The sequence below is a fragment of the Sander lucioperca genome, chromosome 14 (assembly GCF_008315115.2).
Source record: "Sander lucioperca isolate FBNREF2018 chromosome 14, SLUC_FBN_1.2, whole genome shotgun sequence".
NCBI lineage: Eukaryota > Metazoa > Chordata > Actinopteri > Perciformes > Percidae > Sander > Sander lucioperca.
The window spans coordinates 5,203,621-5,220,562 of NC_050186.1; the positions used below are offsets into that span (position 1 = coordinate 5,203,621).

A 16,942-nucleotide genomic window follows, 5' to 3' on the forward strand; every position below is an offset into this window, starting at 1 on the left:
TAACACGAATTTATGAAGATATACTATCACTATCTTTATGCCTTTTGTAAAAATAATTCAGACTTCTTATTGTGGCTTTCCAAAAAAGTCTCAATAGCCTATGTTAAGGATGATTTACAAACTTTTGATAGGGCGTAATTGCCCTGCTTCTTGACGATGTCCTCCTGCTATATTTCAATGCATTTCTACAATACATCACAACTTGCAAGAACTTCTCAAACAAGGTTTCTTGGTGTGAAATCTTAATAAAATGATTCTCTTGTGTAACGGGTATTTGGGTTAGCACTGAGCAAATCCCTGAAGGTACACAGCTATCTTTAAGAAACAACCCAATAGCAACAGAGACAAAAGAGAGGAGGGCAGTGTATGGTGAAGTAAGGACTTTTATTAGAAAGCAGATTTTTCTGTATTGCATTTAAAGAAATCAGGTACTCTTGGACTACACAACTGAAACTGCTGATGGCAAATACCATGATGGGAATGAAAAGTAGATTCTTATGCAACATCAAAAGTGGCAACTTGCATTTCTGTTGTATATATTATTGATGCTTGAGTCAGAAGGCGCATACACATTTTAACATTTTTCATTTGAAACATAAAGCAGTATCAACACTGAAATTGTCCCATCCCAGTTTGCCTGGTCCAAGCCCTGTTGATAGTGAAGAACGTTACCATGATCAAAGTGTAGGGTTGCATGATAAGATCCTCTTTTGTCATATGGACATTGAGAGGTTACCAATAAGCCCAGACTTAGGACCAAGTTCGGCCCAAGCTTACCAGAGCATTACAGATATGGTCCATGTCAACATGGGACAGCTCTTTTCACGAAGCACCAAGATATCAGTCAAACATCAGTCAGTCCTTGTTGCAGCGACACACACTTATAACCAAGAAGGCTGGAGTTAACAACACCATGTCCCTCCACTCTGGAAAGTAAGCTAGCACAGACCAAAGCAAGCTGGAGAAAGACAAAGCAAATAACAAGAGCACAGCAAGTCATGTCAGATCTCCCATAATGCACTTTGGGTCTCATCCCTATTCTGATTGTCAGCGCTCTGAACACATGGCTTTAAAAGTTGCGTTTTCTCCTAATTCGCCAAACCCTCGGTTACTCTTTTCTCTCATTTTTCTAAGTAGTTCTAAAGTGCTGGCATTATGTTCAAGGACACATACATACACATAAAAACTTTTAGTGCATTTTTATGCTGAAGGTTCAACTGGGTAGTTAGTTTACGTATTCCACTCTTTATCACTACTTTGCTGTTATTACTATAATAGATTAAACTTGTTGCAAACATTCAATAAAAGGCTAGGGTGTGTAATAAAAAAATACAACCCTACTCATTGCAAGAGTCTTTGTTTGCTAACAGTGACAACAGTTATTCAGCATAAAATACATGTTACATAAAGATCAGAGGTTTCATTGGGTTAGAGTGAGTGTCTGAATGGCATGCATTTTATGATACAAGTGTCTCTTTGCATATGTATTGTTCTCAGGACAAACCACTCAATGGAACACAAACTACTGTGCCTATCAGTTTTACAGTAATGGGGGACCATGTAGAAGGTAAGTAACAATTTATTTGAAAAAGAAATGGTTGTAAAAACAGGTTCTTTTCAACTAACAATCCCATCCTATCTCTTTTCTTGTCATTTTCAATGATCATCCAGGTGAATGGCAGATATTGCAAAAGACAAATTTATGTCATTAAATAAAAAATAAAAACAATCTTAACTACACAGTTTGCTGTGAAGGGGATACTGCTTTCAATTAAAGATGTATGTAAAATACATAACATTACATACATTTTACAGGACTTTTTTTCTTCCAGCCAACTCAAACAGCTCATCCTCCCTTAGGGTTAGCCATGACATTCTCTGAGAATATCTCAGTTTATAGTGCAACACCATTCATGTTCAAATTCACCCTGCCCAAGAAAAACAAAAAAAAGACCCGAAGCAGAAGAGAAGCAATATATAGTATTCCCTCAAAAATGTATGTATTTTTTTGCCCAGGACAGAGTCAGACATACAGTAAGGCAGACAAACAGTGGAGAAGCTGAAATGTAAATGCATCAAGGAAAATAAATGTAAAATGTTTATCTTGGATTGTTTTGTGAGGAAGACTATTCCAAAGTGAAGTTTCCCAAAAGCCTTATCTTAAATGCGAACAAGGAAATACTATATAGGTCTGTCAATCGTATAAATAATGTGAGGATGTCTGTCCAGGGGATCCATCCATCTAGCTGATTAGCTGTTGAATGCATTTAAGTGCCATCTGTTATGAGTTCAAATGAATTGGGCAGGTGCATACAATCTCCATAAAGAATGAGATGATAGCAAACAAACAGTAAGAAGATCAGTGAATTAAATATTAAATACATTATACTGAGCAAAGGTGCTTGGAGCCTAATTTTAGTAGGCACTGCTCCACACCCCTTTATCACTAGTGGAGTATATCAACGTTTCATTTCACATTTCTCTAAGTTAAAGTCGTGGCCATGCAAAAAAAATCTGCCTGTTTGAAAATAGAACTAAAAGCATAGATTTATTGTGCATGAAAATACAAAGAAAAAAATACTGTAGAATAAACATATACTTACTGCACAGTACACAGGTTTCAATTTTTTGGGGGCAGGCTGATTAAACTTATTTTGTGATCTAAAGTAATAACTGTGAATTTAGTTTACTTTAATTATATACATTTGTGGAAGACTGTTGACAAAATCAGAAGTGCAGGCGATCCTTGCATAAAGTCCAATAGTTAAGGTAGTGGTTCCAATAAACAACTGAATATCTTTATTTTTCTTACAAGAGCAACTTTAGGAACTGAATCTTAAATTAAAAGTGAGATAAAGAAATAATTTGCGAAATCTTGAAGTCTATACAGAAAATGTCATGATCTCTCCGTTTTGTGAACACATATATGTCATTTCAACATTAGAGACACACATAACTATCAAAATATCTAAAAAATGAGGAGCTCGTTGGGATAAAAATAGAATGAACAATAGAGTTATAAAAGCCTGTACTCGAACCTCGCTCAGTTTTCGAAATACTCCCTGGTGTTAACAAATTTGGAAGACCAGTTTAAAAATCATTAAATCACTAAAGCTTTAGGTTTGAACATCATCTAGTCTCACAGTCAACTTAATGCTATATTACGGCCCATTTTTAAGTATGAGTATGAGTTTACAATTGAGAAAAAAGCGAGTCTTGACCATATTTGACCATATTCAATCAAGGCTTGGACCCTTCGGCAAAGCAGTGCTACAGTTTACATTCATTCTTCACATCAGCCATTCTGTCACAGCCTTGTTTTATCGTGGATCACATTTCTTCCAAAAGAAAAAAAACTAGATACTGTAAACGTCATTATTATTATTACCTAGTGCAATTATAACCCTGTGTTTCTTGTGCAGGACCATCTTAAAGCTTCTCCTAAAGAATCCAAAACAAGATTACAACCTTTAAGGTGGCACAGCACTGAAGCATAAACAAACAGATCAAATATATCAGGGGCATATACTGTATTATTTTGCTTGGTTGTTATCTTATACTATACATTTTTGCAGTGGAAAAATTAATTTTGCCAAAACTCCACTTAATTTGGTGGTCTGACCTTGTGATTAAATGTGCTTTGACACAGAGAAAAAAAAAAATACAACAGTGTATCTCTTAAAATCAATGCACAAAACAGGAAAGGAATGCTGTTTGGACTGTGTCCCTATGCATGGCAGAAAGCATGAAAACAGATATCAAAAATGAAAATGAGTATGACAAATACAGGTTTAAGTCCCTGTTCGACATTGCCTCATCCGCCCCTTCCAAAATTTAGAAACAGTTATCTTCACAAAGACCAATTTTATCTTTCCAAACCCACAATCTCCCCATCAAATAAACAATCAGGGAGATGTGGAGGACATTTTCAGTCTTTAGTACAGTCACATTTTTGCCAAACTCCTTAGTTTTCCCACCCGTTAACAGTTTTTGAGTGCAAATGCAATAAGCCAGCAGAAATTGCTCTTACTAGTTTTATTCAATAATTTACCCCCCAACCCCCCCAGGAAAATAAACAGGATGGAAGCAGGACTATGTAGTCTTGGTGCCAATCACACCACCACATCAAGGTGAAACAGTGCTTCTTTCTTCTACCACTCAGTGTAGTGCACTTCCTCTTACCACTCCATATATTCAGTCTCCTCTACTCATGGTGACAGCACGATCCATAGTTAAAAAAGAAAATCCGATCGGTACTGTGTCAAACGCAGTCGATCCTGGGTCCCACCCAGGTCAGTTCTAACATGTGTCACACTGATAACAGATCCCAGTGAGAAGTGGAAAAAAGTCCTTTAATGGCATATCTCGAGGCAACAGTAGCTGTTTTCTTATTTAGATGCAGGTTTGTGGCTTGTTGTTGTTTTCAATGATTCTCTGTATCCATTGTTTGTATTCATGCATGCAAGCTGGGATTTTAGTGCATGTTCTTGTTCATGTCTCACTGTATCTCCAAGACAGAATGATGTAATTCAAAAGGATTTTTTCAAAGATAAAAAGCATTGTTACATTTCTTTTGGACAATGTATTTTTAATGCATCGGTGCAGCTATTAAAGACCAAGTATCATAAGGTGAGAAATGTGCGCACGTGTGTGTGGATCTGTATGCGTGTGTGGTTGGGAGGGGCGGTCTGGAGCAGACACAGGCATCACATTGACAACTTAATCCAATTTGTCATGCAAATATGCATGAAAATACAACTCCATGTGATAGATTATTTGTAGGATTGTCGAGAAGTCTTTAGCTTTTGCAGAAAAAGTTTTCCTCGTCTTTATCCTAAAAATTATGTGATGTTTAAACAGAAAGGAAAATTGTTCTGCATCATGACAGTAATGCACTACTTGACCTTTAGTTATAATAAGTTATAATACATTCTTTGTTATATATATTTATACATATTTATCATACAGCAAAATAAGCTGACTATTTAAGAGAGCTTTGTTTCTCTGAACTGTTTTTCCCCAAGGGTACACAGGGTATTTTCGGATTTTTCCAGAAAACTGAATCATTTTACAAACCATTATAACACACTCAATAAACTACCAGCAAAGCAGCGGTTTCTTTTGTTTTGCAATAAAATGATAAATCATTGCAGCCATTTGTTCTGCTATCAGACCTTTGTATTATTGCTGCGGGTGCCAAAATACTAATGGGCAAATTCAAAAAAGGGATTGCGTGGCTTTTGCAGCCACTAAACCTGCATTAATACGACAGAGAGAAACTGTGTAATTCGCAAAAGCACACATTAAATGGTGAAATGCACCCCAAACTGCGCTGCCGAGCATATAGCGTCTCAGTGCTCCTGTGCTATTTGCACATATCTAAGTTAAGTGTTCCTGTGTGTTCTTGGCGCAAAGGCAACATTCATACTTTGCCACATGAATAAATGCAATCGGAGGCAAAAAAGGCAAATTGCACTCTGCTGCAAAACTTTATTATGTTTGCACTGTAATATCATTAGCGCAATATCTTTTGTGAATGGGACCTTGAGACGGGGCAGATCGCGGTTGAAAGTGATGCGCAATTGATGGTGCTATCAGCAGCCGCAATCCATTCTTTGTGAATTCGTCCTGAGTAAATACTGAATATACTAAGAAAAGGGTGGAGCAGAAAGGGTTGATTTTCTTAATGTGCTAATGCCATGCCTGTGTCTACTGCTACTATGAGTGATCTACTTCCACTATCGGTAAGTATGCGTGTACACAAGCACACATGTGCACATGCATGTGTTACAAATTCCTGTATAGTAAGATCTACGATTCCTGTTGAGGAAGCACCATAGACTGTTAATATTAATGGACAACGCATCCGGTTCGGCGAAGTGACCCACTTCTCACTTGATGTATTACCTCAGTAAACATTTTCATAATGAGTTTATGGTCTCAATCGCTAGTTTTAAGTCTTCTGCAACACAGAATGATGTTCATTTTTTGAATGATGGTCTCGTTGATTTTAAAATCGGCGATAAAGCAGGGGGCTATGATGTGATTGCCAGTGAAAGTGTGTAACGTAACCTAGAGTGTAAGCCGCTCCTCCCTCACTCCTCCCTCTCATCTAAAATCGTCACATCCGCAACCAGGATGGCTGCACCCGTAACGGCAAACTCGACGATAGCAGATCTTAACAAACCAATGGGTGACGTCACACATGAGCTGTCCATTAATATACAGTCTATGGGAAGCACAGAGGAGAAGAAAGAGTGGTAGACGAGATGTTAGAGTTAGAGAGCAAGCAAAAGAAAATGCGGTGTTATACAGATTTCACAATGTGAGAGGCAGCCCAAAGGGACATTCACTGTCCGTTCACCCTCAGACCTTGTCCAAAACCTTCCACTTCCTGCTCAGGCGGCGTGGTGCCACTATTGACTGCCTCAACTCCTGGGATCAAAGTTGGCGCCCCCAGTGATCCGTCTACACCCTCTAACCCAGATTCATCCTCCTCTTCCTCCTGTTCCTCCTGGACTACTCCTTCACCTTCAGCCTCTGCCCCAGCTGCCCCAGGCCCAGGGCTACCCTCTGTCAGCGGTGGGTGAGTCCTGAGAGGGTTCTTACGATCTGGATACAACCTTTGCTCTAGGGCCTTGAAGTCAGGCTCGAAGGGGAGGGGTACTCCTGGTTGAGAGGCACCCAGTGCCAGGCCCAGACCCACAGCAGCACCCATGCCCATTCCTGCACGATATACCTCCATGCCGTCAGGCAGCATGGATTTGATCTTGGGCAACCATCGCTTGCGGACACGCCTCGCATTTGTGCACATGTCAGCAGCAATCACATTCATTTCACTCTCCTTGAAGTTAGGGTTGAAATTTTGACAGTAGACTGCAAAAGAGAGAAAACAACAACCTCAATCTAGAGAAATTGTTCTCTTTTAAAATTTGATCATATATATTTAATGATTTGGACAATAAACCTACGTTTGACAGCATTGAGGACCCTGCTGTCCAGGGGTTTCCTACTGGGGTCACTAGTAGAAGAACGGATACCTGTCCCGCAGCTGTTGGCTAAAGTGTTTCTGCAGGGATACAGAGTCAACACCAGGGGGCAGAGTCAGCAACAGGCACATGCAGTAGATAAACATGGGAACACACACAACCAAGGCATTGCACAACATGGCCACAGATGGAGTGTGAAAGTTGGTTTGAGACAACAGCGGTAGTGTTCGGAGTCATACAAAGAACTCAAATCTTACAGCAGGCCCTTATAGTCTCATACAAACTGTTCTGCTTAGGTGTGCATGTCTTTATACTCACCTATCAAAGAATGTGGCTAGCAGACGGCGAAGCAAGACTTTGTGTTTGATACCAGCACATAGATGACAATTCATCAGCTGTCCTCGGGTCATGAACACCTGTGTACCTGCCGGTTTAGAAAAAAAAAAAAATGTATTTGCTGAGAAAACTGTTCATATTACAATCCATTTATCTTTGCAGACTCTAGGGCTTTGTCCTTTCTCTCTTTGTCCCAATTGCCAGTTCATCTTTTATTCTTTTGCTACATTTGAAATTCATGTTCAAGGATATCTTTAATGCAGTTAAACAAAGCTTCAGCTGTACAAAGTAACAGAAACCAGGAGAAGAATAGAAGTTGAAGGCCATAAAAACAGCACACTATTAATTGTTTTTTGTTTTCTTTTCAAAACCATCTCTTTCACATTATTGTGTACTGTATGTTACATGCAGACTACAGAACTGAATAACCCGTTTCCACTGGGGTTTTTCAATTACATCACTATCTGACTGAATCTGAGCATGCAGTAACGTTTTGAACTCTTGTACCAGAAAGTTTGGGATTGATTACTGATTCTAACATGCATCTGCACGCGTCTGGAAAGTTCACTGGGAAGTATTCAGACTCTATTCTTTTGTGTGAAAAGATTTAATATTAAATTGATTAAACATTTTGTCCTGCTCCTTTGTATGAATTATATTAGCTACATGTTGAACAGTACCTGGTCTCTTTGAAAGTCTATGGTCTGACTGCCAAGAGCGACATCTGACAGTCAGACCAAAGAGTTCAGTTTTTGTTTCATCATACCAAAAAATCCTTTTCCTCATGCTCTCAGAGCCTTGTAAGGGCCATTTGGCAAACTCCCGGCAGGCTGTCATATGCTTTTTACTCCAGAGTGACTTCTATCTAGTCACTCTACCATAAAGGCCTGATTGATGAATACTGCAGAGATGGTTGTCCTTCTGTCACGGTCCTCAATCTCTGCAGAGGAACTCTGCAGCTTTGTTTTGTCCCTTTGAGATCACCACAGTCACGCGGCTCAAAACCACTATAGCGGCCATTCAGAGTCTGGTTGAATGTGGTTTGGATGCTACTAAATGGTGTTTTCATCAGGGATCAGAATTCAATTGAATGTTATTGACATCTAAACATAGTTTAACCAAAATATCGTAATAACATGGTTTACCACAATGTATATTTGAGCTAGAGATGACCAGAGATTAACCTCTGACTGCAGTCTCATATGGGTCAAATGCAGGTGGAATACATGTGTCTCCTGCATAAAAGGGATATTAGTAAGGGTCACTGGGTTGTGGGTAACCTGCTCAATCAATGGCCTCTTTTCACAGTTACTGATTTTGGTTGGTTGGGTTTTCTTTTTCACAATGCAATAGCTGGAGTTCTCTTGTGTCCTGAATCTTTAGTTGAAATTAATTCAGTCAGTTTAAGATGACCAACTATTGAATTTTAAATTATCTAAATGTGGAAAAAAGTGGAGGTATGAATACTTTCCAATCTTACTGCATACAAATCATTCTCCATATGTGTGCATGTGATAAAATGTGAGCAAGTAAATGTGTGTGAGTGGATGCATGTGTTTAATTGTTTGTTTGTGTGTGCCTACCAGCTACCAATTCCAGCTTCTCCCCAGGGTCCCCCTCAGTGTAGAGCTTAGGGTGGCAGCGGTAGCCTATCTGGCTGATGAGGCTTGCAGGCAGCGCCACCAGGTCCCTGCGGATCAGCACACAGTTGCGGCTCTCCAAGGCCAAGGGCATCGCTGCCATCTCTGGCTTGTCCTGGACTGATTAATTCAAGCGAGAATAGACACGTGTTCAGAAAGCTTTTTCTTACACAGAAAAACAGAAATAGATAAATGTGTATGCATCAATATAATTATCAGACTATAAACTACAGAAAAGACCATCCCATACCCACTGTGCCCTCTATTTAAATATAGGCTAAACATGTAATTCGTAAAGCAGGTTGGTGTAATCTCATACAATCATCTTATGTTTCATAAATGTATTAGAGCATTCCAAGTGTATCACAGAAAAGTCATAATGCTGCATCAGCAACTTGAGTTTTGGAGGGGGACATTTCCAAAGCTGGGTGTTCTGGGTAGGTTCTTACTCCCAAAATTGTTTTCCCTAACCTCTGAGATGACTTGCAGATACATGCAAACACATGCATGTACAAACACACATAGAGAACAGGAGAAATGAATCCATTAATTGCCAGACACATGCACATGCACGCAGTGTATACAGAAAAGTGTGGATTATTGCATTTGCATGTGCATTTACACTACAGTATACACACAAACCACACACACACACACACACACAAACCACACACACACACACACACACACACACACACACACACACACACACACACACACACACACACACACACACACACACAGGAAAGAAGTGCATGGTTCTCAAATATCCCACAATGTCACCCTGGGGTGCTCTGACTGATTGCAGATAGAGTGGATTTCATAAATATCTGAAACTCTAGAATTTGACAAACCTGTGTGATGCCTTTGAGCTGCAGGATGCTAAGAATGATGGAAGGTGTTTGTGTGTTTGTGTGTGTGTGTGTGTGTGTGTGTGTGTGTGTGTATGTGTGTGTGTGTGTGTGTGTGTGTGTGTGTGTGCATGCGTGCGTGCCTGCATGTGTGTGCACATCCATGTGTGAGTTTGAGTGTGTCCTCCATTGGTGTATGGTCTGTGTTTATGTGTGAATGCAAACACGACTAAATATACTGTAGCATCTGCACCTGCATGTGTAGGCAAAACTGTACCAGTATGAAAACTATAACAAAAAGCAGTAGAGACCAGCTGTTGTAGCAATGATAAGGTGTGTGTTGTTGGTCACGATGCACCCCAATCATAACTCCATAAAGCTATCTTTATGCTGAGAGAACCCACACATAAACTGGAGGCACACAATCCTGCTTTTTCAAGATGCTCAGGATACATGATTTATGAAAGATTAAAGTTAACTGGGATGAAATCAATGTGTATCAGGTTTTATTTTTATTTTTGTTGCACAATACATAACAAGTCTGGACAAGGAGCAACTATGTTCCATAAACCCTACATTCATCGGTAGCTTTATATTTCTGCAAGTCATGCAGAGTTTTACTTTTAGATCGGTCTGATATCAAATGAATTACCTCCATCTGAGCCAAGGGCAATTGGGAAAGCAACTCACTTACTGAGATCTTACATGACTAGAAAGATTTTGAAGACACTGACAAGAGGATATTGACGCAGGATTGAAATGAAAATTGTCTTGATTTTGACCAGTTTTTCCTTAACTTTAATTTACTTGAGTTAAGAGTAAATACGATAATAGTCGGTGTCGTGGAATAAAATATTTTTGAATCGCATTTTTTATAAGATACAAATGTAATATTAGTTTGTGATTATAACTGAGAACATACTATATTTTTTAGAAGTTTTTAATGATGAAAAACATCCAAAGTAAAGCTTCAGTGATGAGTGCTCTCCACCAGATACACCAAAGCACTGCAACACTTCACAAAGATGTTATAAAATATAATACTCACTCCCGTAGGGGTTAGCTGAACGTCCATAGAGATGACTGTAGGCATCCTCTGTGATCCCATCATAGGGCTCTTCCTCAAACTCCTCATCCTCATTCTGGTAGGATGTAGGACTGTCAGTGGTTGGCAGGCTGGATGCTCCAGGACTGGACCTTTCAACTCCTGATCCTCCTCCTGCTCCACCCCCACCGGGCCCTTGAAGGTGATACGGAGGCATACCGGGGATGGGGGTCCCACCAGCTGTCGTGTAAAACAGTGAACCGGCCCTCGCCAGCCGACTTCCCAACTCCGAAGACGAAATCTTGCTTTGCATTAAAGGTATTGTCAAGGGTGTCGGGTCACCCCCTTCTAGTTTAATCTTACGTTGCGGCATGAGTAAGGATGGAGACCAGCCCGGGGTTCCCAAAAGGGCAGCCACCGCTAGGCCGTTACCATTATTACAAGGACTCTGCGGCTCGGATCCTGTTTCCTCTAAAGACCCTGCTGTTTGCGAGTCACAGTGAGGTGAGTTTGCCTTGAACATTAGGTCCATGCCTCTTTCAACTATATGCTGAATTTGGAGGTAGCCAGCTGTGTACATGACCACCAGCTGTTCACTAGCTGCCATTGTTAGCTTCCCTGTATAGCAGAAAGTGAGGATCTGCTCAAAGCAAGCAGGTGTGACTGAGGAGGGCAACTCAAACTGGCTCTTGGTGGAGCTGCTGAAGAGGTCACGAAAGTAGAGGCTGCTGGCAGCCAAAACGGCCCGGTGGGCTTTGAAAGCCTGACCTGGTTGATAGAAATAACAGAGAACAGAAAAGAAGTTGAGAATATTGATACAAATTATGAAACATTTCAAAGTTCTGTAACTGAAATTTCCAGATTAACTACTAACTAACCTTTGACCAGGATGGATACATCGCAGTAGTGTCCCAGCAGGCGCTGCTCATTAAGGGAGCCCAGAACTGTAGCTCCAAAGTTTGGGATCTCCACATGGAGCAGCTGGGACATGTTGGCTGCAGAGGAATAGGAAGATGGGGTTTCAGATATTTACTGCAGACTCTGCCACTGAGAGAGGCATCTGTGAAAAAAAACAAAAAAAGTATGTAGAATGCATTGGGAAGACAAGGAATGCAGTGATAAAGATGGAGTGAAAAGACAATGCGTGAAAGATGACAAGGGATGCCAGAGGGAGGTAGAGGGGCGAGAAGAGAAAATGCAGAGAATCTTAAAAGAAAAGAAAGAGCAAGAATGAAAATAGAGTTGAGATGAAGTGAGAAAATGAATACAGTTGTTGAGGGAAAAGTGAGAGGTGTGTGAAAGAGAGATGCATATGCAGAGATAGTGGGTGAGAGAATAGAGGCAAGAGAGAGAAGGAGGAGTCAATTCAGTCCACATAAAAAAAACAACAATAAAATGCTGTGCCTACTGTATATGAGGACGCTGTGAAATACCTTAAGGCTATGTATTGTTTAACATGGATTCAATTCCAAGAAACCTGAACTCATTCAATGTATTGCACTTAATGTATCAAGCATGAACTTTGATGACTTGTAATTCAGCCTTGACAACAACTTATCCAAGGGGGGAAACCACACTAAATACAACCCGTTTTTCATTTCAGAGTTAAGAGATTTCGCTGACTCTATATACCGTTGTCAGCATTTGTCCTCTTTCTAAACTCTGGCTCGAAAACAAAACAACACAACTCACGTCATACACACAATTTCACACTAACTTTAATAACTGCATATTTTCACCTTCTTTCCTTCCCTGAACCTTGTTTCATTGTTTTTCTTCTCCCCACCAACCCACACACACACACACACACACACACACACACACACACACACACACATGCACACACATATATATGCACTGGTTTCATTATTAAGCAATGCTGCAGAACAGTTTCCAGGAATACAAACTGAAAAAAATGTCACCGCCTCTCTCTCACACACACACACACTCTCGCTCTCTCTCCCACTTCATGCACTCCATAAAGACAGGCATGCACTCTGGCTTACTTACATAAAAGTGTGCGAGTCTAAACACACACACACACACACACACACACACACACACACACACACACACACACACACACACACACACACACACACACACATACAGTACAGGCTGCATAGGGAAATGACTGTGTACTCTGGCACACAAGCACTCACCTGGAGAAACTAGCACACGACTTTCCTCTGCTTACAGTCTTTCACACATGCACAAATGCAGAGAAAAGCGCTCACAGTTATCCCAGACCATTCTGACCTGTGTAAGCCAGTCTTCTGGTTAAAACACACCATGGAGCCTTGGCACACACTAGCACACCAGCAGCAGGACAGAAGAGGAGTAGTTAGAGATGGAAGGAGAGCACTCTGATGTACTCCGTCTGGTTGACTCTCTCTTTCAATTAAAGTGTCATTCCCACTGTCTCAAAGATGATTTTCTTTCTGCAGTCTTGACTGACTTTTCCTCTGTCTGTCTTTCCCAGCCTAGCTTCTATCTCTATATGCTCCAAAGCCCCATTCTCTCTGCTCACGGTCTGTTCTAGCGTTGTCTTAAAGCCTCCCTCTGCCTCCCTGTCATTATCTCTCTCTGGTTCTCTCCCCTCTCTCTATTCTCCAAGGGTTGAATTCAACAAGTGCCGCTGTAGAGAGAGAAAGACAGAGAGAGAAAGACAGAGAGAGAGAGAGAGAGAGAGAAAAAGAGAATGGGGAGAGAAAGAGAGCAGAGCGAATCAATGATGAAAGGAGTGGGAGGCTCAGTGTGTGCGTGTGTGTGCATGTGTCTGCGCGCGTGTGTCTGATCAATGCAGTATCTATACGTCGCAGGGAGTGGGAGGGAGAAAAAAACACAGGCTACAGTTACAGACGGAGACAGAGACTGGGCAGAGCTAGAGAGAAGCAAAGAAGGGAGGGAGGGGAGAGTTGAGACAGAGAGAAAGTCATTTGAGGACAGTACGAGTAGAGAAAGACAATTAGGTTGAAGCAACTTCTGCCACTTGCCCCTGGACACAGATTCCTATATGGTCTAACAGAAAGGGGGGGGGGGGGGGATGACTAAGACAAAAGAGAAATGAGAAAAGCATACCGAGGTCATAGCCACTATTAATTAATTAAACATCCAATAGTGAAACTTCTGAAATCCCTGTTTGATGCAACTCTGGAGAGAATGTGTCACATCATTTTATAATGTGCACTATTGGTTATTTATTTAATTATTTATTGATTCATCTTAGCTATTGGACTGATGATTGCATGTCACCACCATTGCTGCATTGTTGATGTTGTTGTTGTTTATGTTCTGTTTTCTGTATCCTCTACGTCTTCAATGTTGTTGGATGTTTGGTGTGGTTTTTATTGTTTATTGTTATTTACTGTTGTCTGTGCTGAATGTTCAATGTGGCTCCCTTGAGTGCAAAACAAATTCCCCTCGGGGCAATAGAGGTTTCATTCATCTTGGTAAAGCAAAGCTTTACTAAACTGGAAGCTTTTAATATACGTGATGCCTGAAACCTCCTATCCTTCCAATTGTAGAATTAAAAAGGTTCATCGAAAACACAATCTGTCATTTCAAGGTATTTCCCATTGTCTTACAATTTATTGGAGGACAATAATTAAAAAAAGAGGTTTTACTTTTGAGCAAGTGTTGTGTATTTTCTCTGAATCATGCAAGACCTCTCTGCCAAACACCTACACACAAGCGGAGAGAAGTTCTGTCTTAAGGAATATTTTTTGTGTATTCATGTATTGTCTTTATACATGAATTGGTAAATTAAACGATTGATCAACGTGTCCACTTCACTGGCTCAGCTTATTCAGGTGACATTTTCGGTATTTTCTGTTATTACATTTTTTGACCAGCACATGGAAGGCCTCACTAAATGTTGCTCTATCGATGTGGATAAGGGAGGACAGGAGCCAGATGTCGCAGCCTGTGACAGGGAAGGAAAGATAAAAGAGAACAGCTAACAGAAAAGGATAAGTTCCAGAAAAGTGTGTGTGGGAGGATAAGAATGCAACATTGCTGCGACAGATGCATTTGTACAGTATGTGCGTACCTACATGTTAAGTGTTGTGTAATTCTTGTCAGAATAAAAACAGAGGAGGAAGCTCTCTGACCTCTGCGCTGCATTGTGGTTGAAGAGACATGAAGACAGTAAACATTTGTGATTTCAAAATCTCATTTCATCTTTTCACCTCACAACACAATCTGTTAAAGAAATAAAAAGCTGATGCAGAGCATTTGTATAATGGAGCGTATCCCCAGAAAGTATCCAGACACATTGCGCTTCATGTTTTTTGCCAAAAAAAAAACCTTAAGTGGAGAAAGTTATGCTAAACATAGCAAACTTTTACTCTTCAGTCACAGTGGAAATATGAAAGCGAGGATATCACAAAGCGTTGAATACAGTGAGTCAGACTTTGGTTTAGAGAGCTTTGCCCCAGCAGTGTGATATCTGCACGGCACATATAGGCACACATGAGTGAGCACACACAAAAAGCACAGTCAAATGCAGGAGACACAAATGCGCAAACACACTAATGCAAACAGACATATACACACTCCCCCCTGTTCTCTTACACACACGCCAACACACAGTCAGGTAATCTCCCTGTGCACACTCAGCAATACACATTCTGTTTGTTTGTCTGTCTGTCCCTCTGTGAACCTGCCAGACTGCTTGTCCATCGGTCCATCCATCAGTTATTGTCACTATTGTGTCCTTACATCGCCTCTTGCTTCCCCCCTGCTCCCTTTTCTCTATCCTCCCCGCCCTGCATACCACATACCCACTGTCTCTCTGCCAATTAATGCACACAGGGCTGCATTGCAGTGAGGTTGGCGCGTGCCACGGCAGCAAGCACAGTACAGAGTCTACAGACATGCATGTACGTGCCAGCCGGGCAGAGGGAGAGGGGGGGGACTGAGGGAAAAGAGGGAGGGGGAGTGAAAGAGCAAAGAAGAGTGAACAGAGAATATGTTGAGTCAGGCAGACAGGACGGCGGCGGTGTGCCACACTGCACATATACACAGCCGCATGTTCATGTAAATGTATGCATGAATGAATTTGAAACAAATATGCATGTACATGTACATTATGAGGATATGCACACACATTCAAACGTACATAATTTACACACACAAACATTCACATGGAAATTGCACCCTCCTTCTGCCTGCATCAAATATAGACTTTGCACATCCGTGATGAAAAAATATACATAAGGCATGAACTCACTCAACTTGTGTGGCTAACGGGTGATTATGTGTGTGTATGTGTGTGTGTGTGTGTGTGTGTGTGTGTGTGTGTGTGTGTGTGTGTGTGTGTGTGTGTGTGTGTGTGTGTGTGCCTCTCTGCTGCTTGTGTTCTCATTTATCTCTGTGTTTACATTTCCATGTCAAAGTTTCTTGCATACCAAGGCGTGTTTTTATAATCATTGTTATATACACGGCTGTGACTTTTGGCACCACTGTATAGGCGTGTGTGTGTGTGTGTGTGTGTCTGTGAGTGCCAGCGTAGTTTGTGAGTAGAGATATGAGATCTAATTGCTGTTCAGATAGCTGTTGTGTGCTTTGTTGGAATGTGTTACATGCACTTTAATCAAGCATCCATACCTACGCACACAGTGTTATTAACTGTAGCAGCAGGTCCAGACACTTTTAAATAATATGAAGAAATTAAATGATTCGCCAGATGGCACACATGGACACACACACATGCATACAGATTTAAATACTAGTTACACTGTAGCTATCTACCAAATAACAATAGGGTAACATTCAAATGGGACACTAAAAGTCATACACAGTTATGTTAGTACTTTATGGAATAGTTCAAGTAAGTTGAATCTTGAAGTTAAGTTTGTGTCACACTAACTTGTATCTAAGATGGAGATAACAAAAACCTAACTATGATAAACATACATTTAGAAGACAAATACAGTTAAGAAATGTTTGAAGTGAGCTGAATAGGAATAGCTCCTTCCTCTCTTGCTTATGTTGCCTCTATACAATCTCAATATCAACAGTTCCCTCGTTATAAATATTCAGATCCTGCAGTTGTTCTCATGTCTAAAGTATACCAGA

General features: G+C 40.7%; 1 protein-coding gene across 5 annotated transcripts in view; it reads right to left on the reverse strand.

Moving 5' to 3' along the window:
- Nucleotides 1–365: 365 nt before the first annotated feature.
- The window catches only part of LOC116062840 (nucleus accumbens-associated protein 2), a 34,798-nt gene continuing 18,221 nt past the window's right edge, over nucleotides 366–16,942 (reverse strand). For 2 of the 5 annotated variants that reach the window (XM_035991507.1, XM_035991510.1), the window contains 7 exons: nucleotides 11,740–11,921; nucleotides 10,865–11,629; nucleotides 8,909–9,085; nucleotides 7,308–7,413; nucleotides 6,972–7,069; nucleotides 6,243–6,876; nucleotides 366–5,835 (listed from right to left, as the gene is read on the reverse strand). In XM_035991507.1, the coding sequence (XP_035847400.1) occupies nucleotides 6,350–6,876; nucleotides 6,972–7,069; nucleotides 7,308–7,413; nucleotides 8,909–9,085; nucleotides 10,865–11,629; nucleotides 11,740–11,851 (1,785 nt within the window). In that variant the 5' untranslated portion in view covers nucleotides 11,852–11,921 and the 3' untranslated portion in view covers nucleotides 366–5,835; nucleotides 6,243–6,349. Of the gene's footprint in view, nucleotides 5,836–6,242; nucleotides 6,877–6,971; nucleotides 7,070–7,307; nucleotides 7,414–8,908; nucleotides 9,086–10,864; nucleotides 11,630–11,739; nucleotides 11,922–13,023; nucleotides 13,859–16,942 lie in introns of those variants that run through there. The other 3 variants (XM_035991509.1, XM_035991511.1, XM_035991508.1) reach the window with 3 other exon arrangements.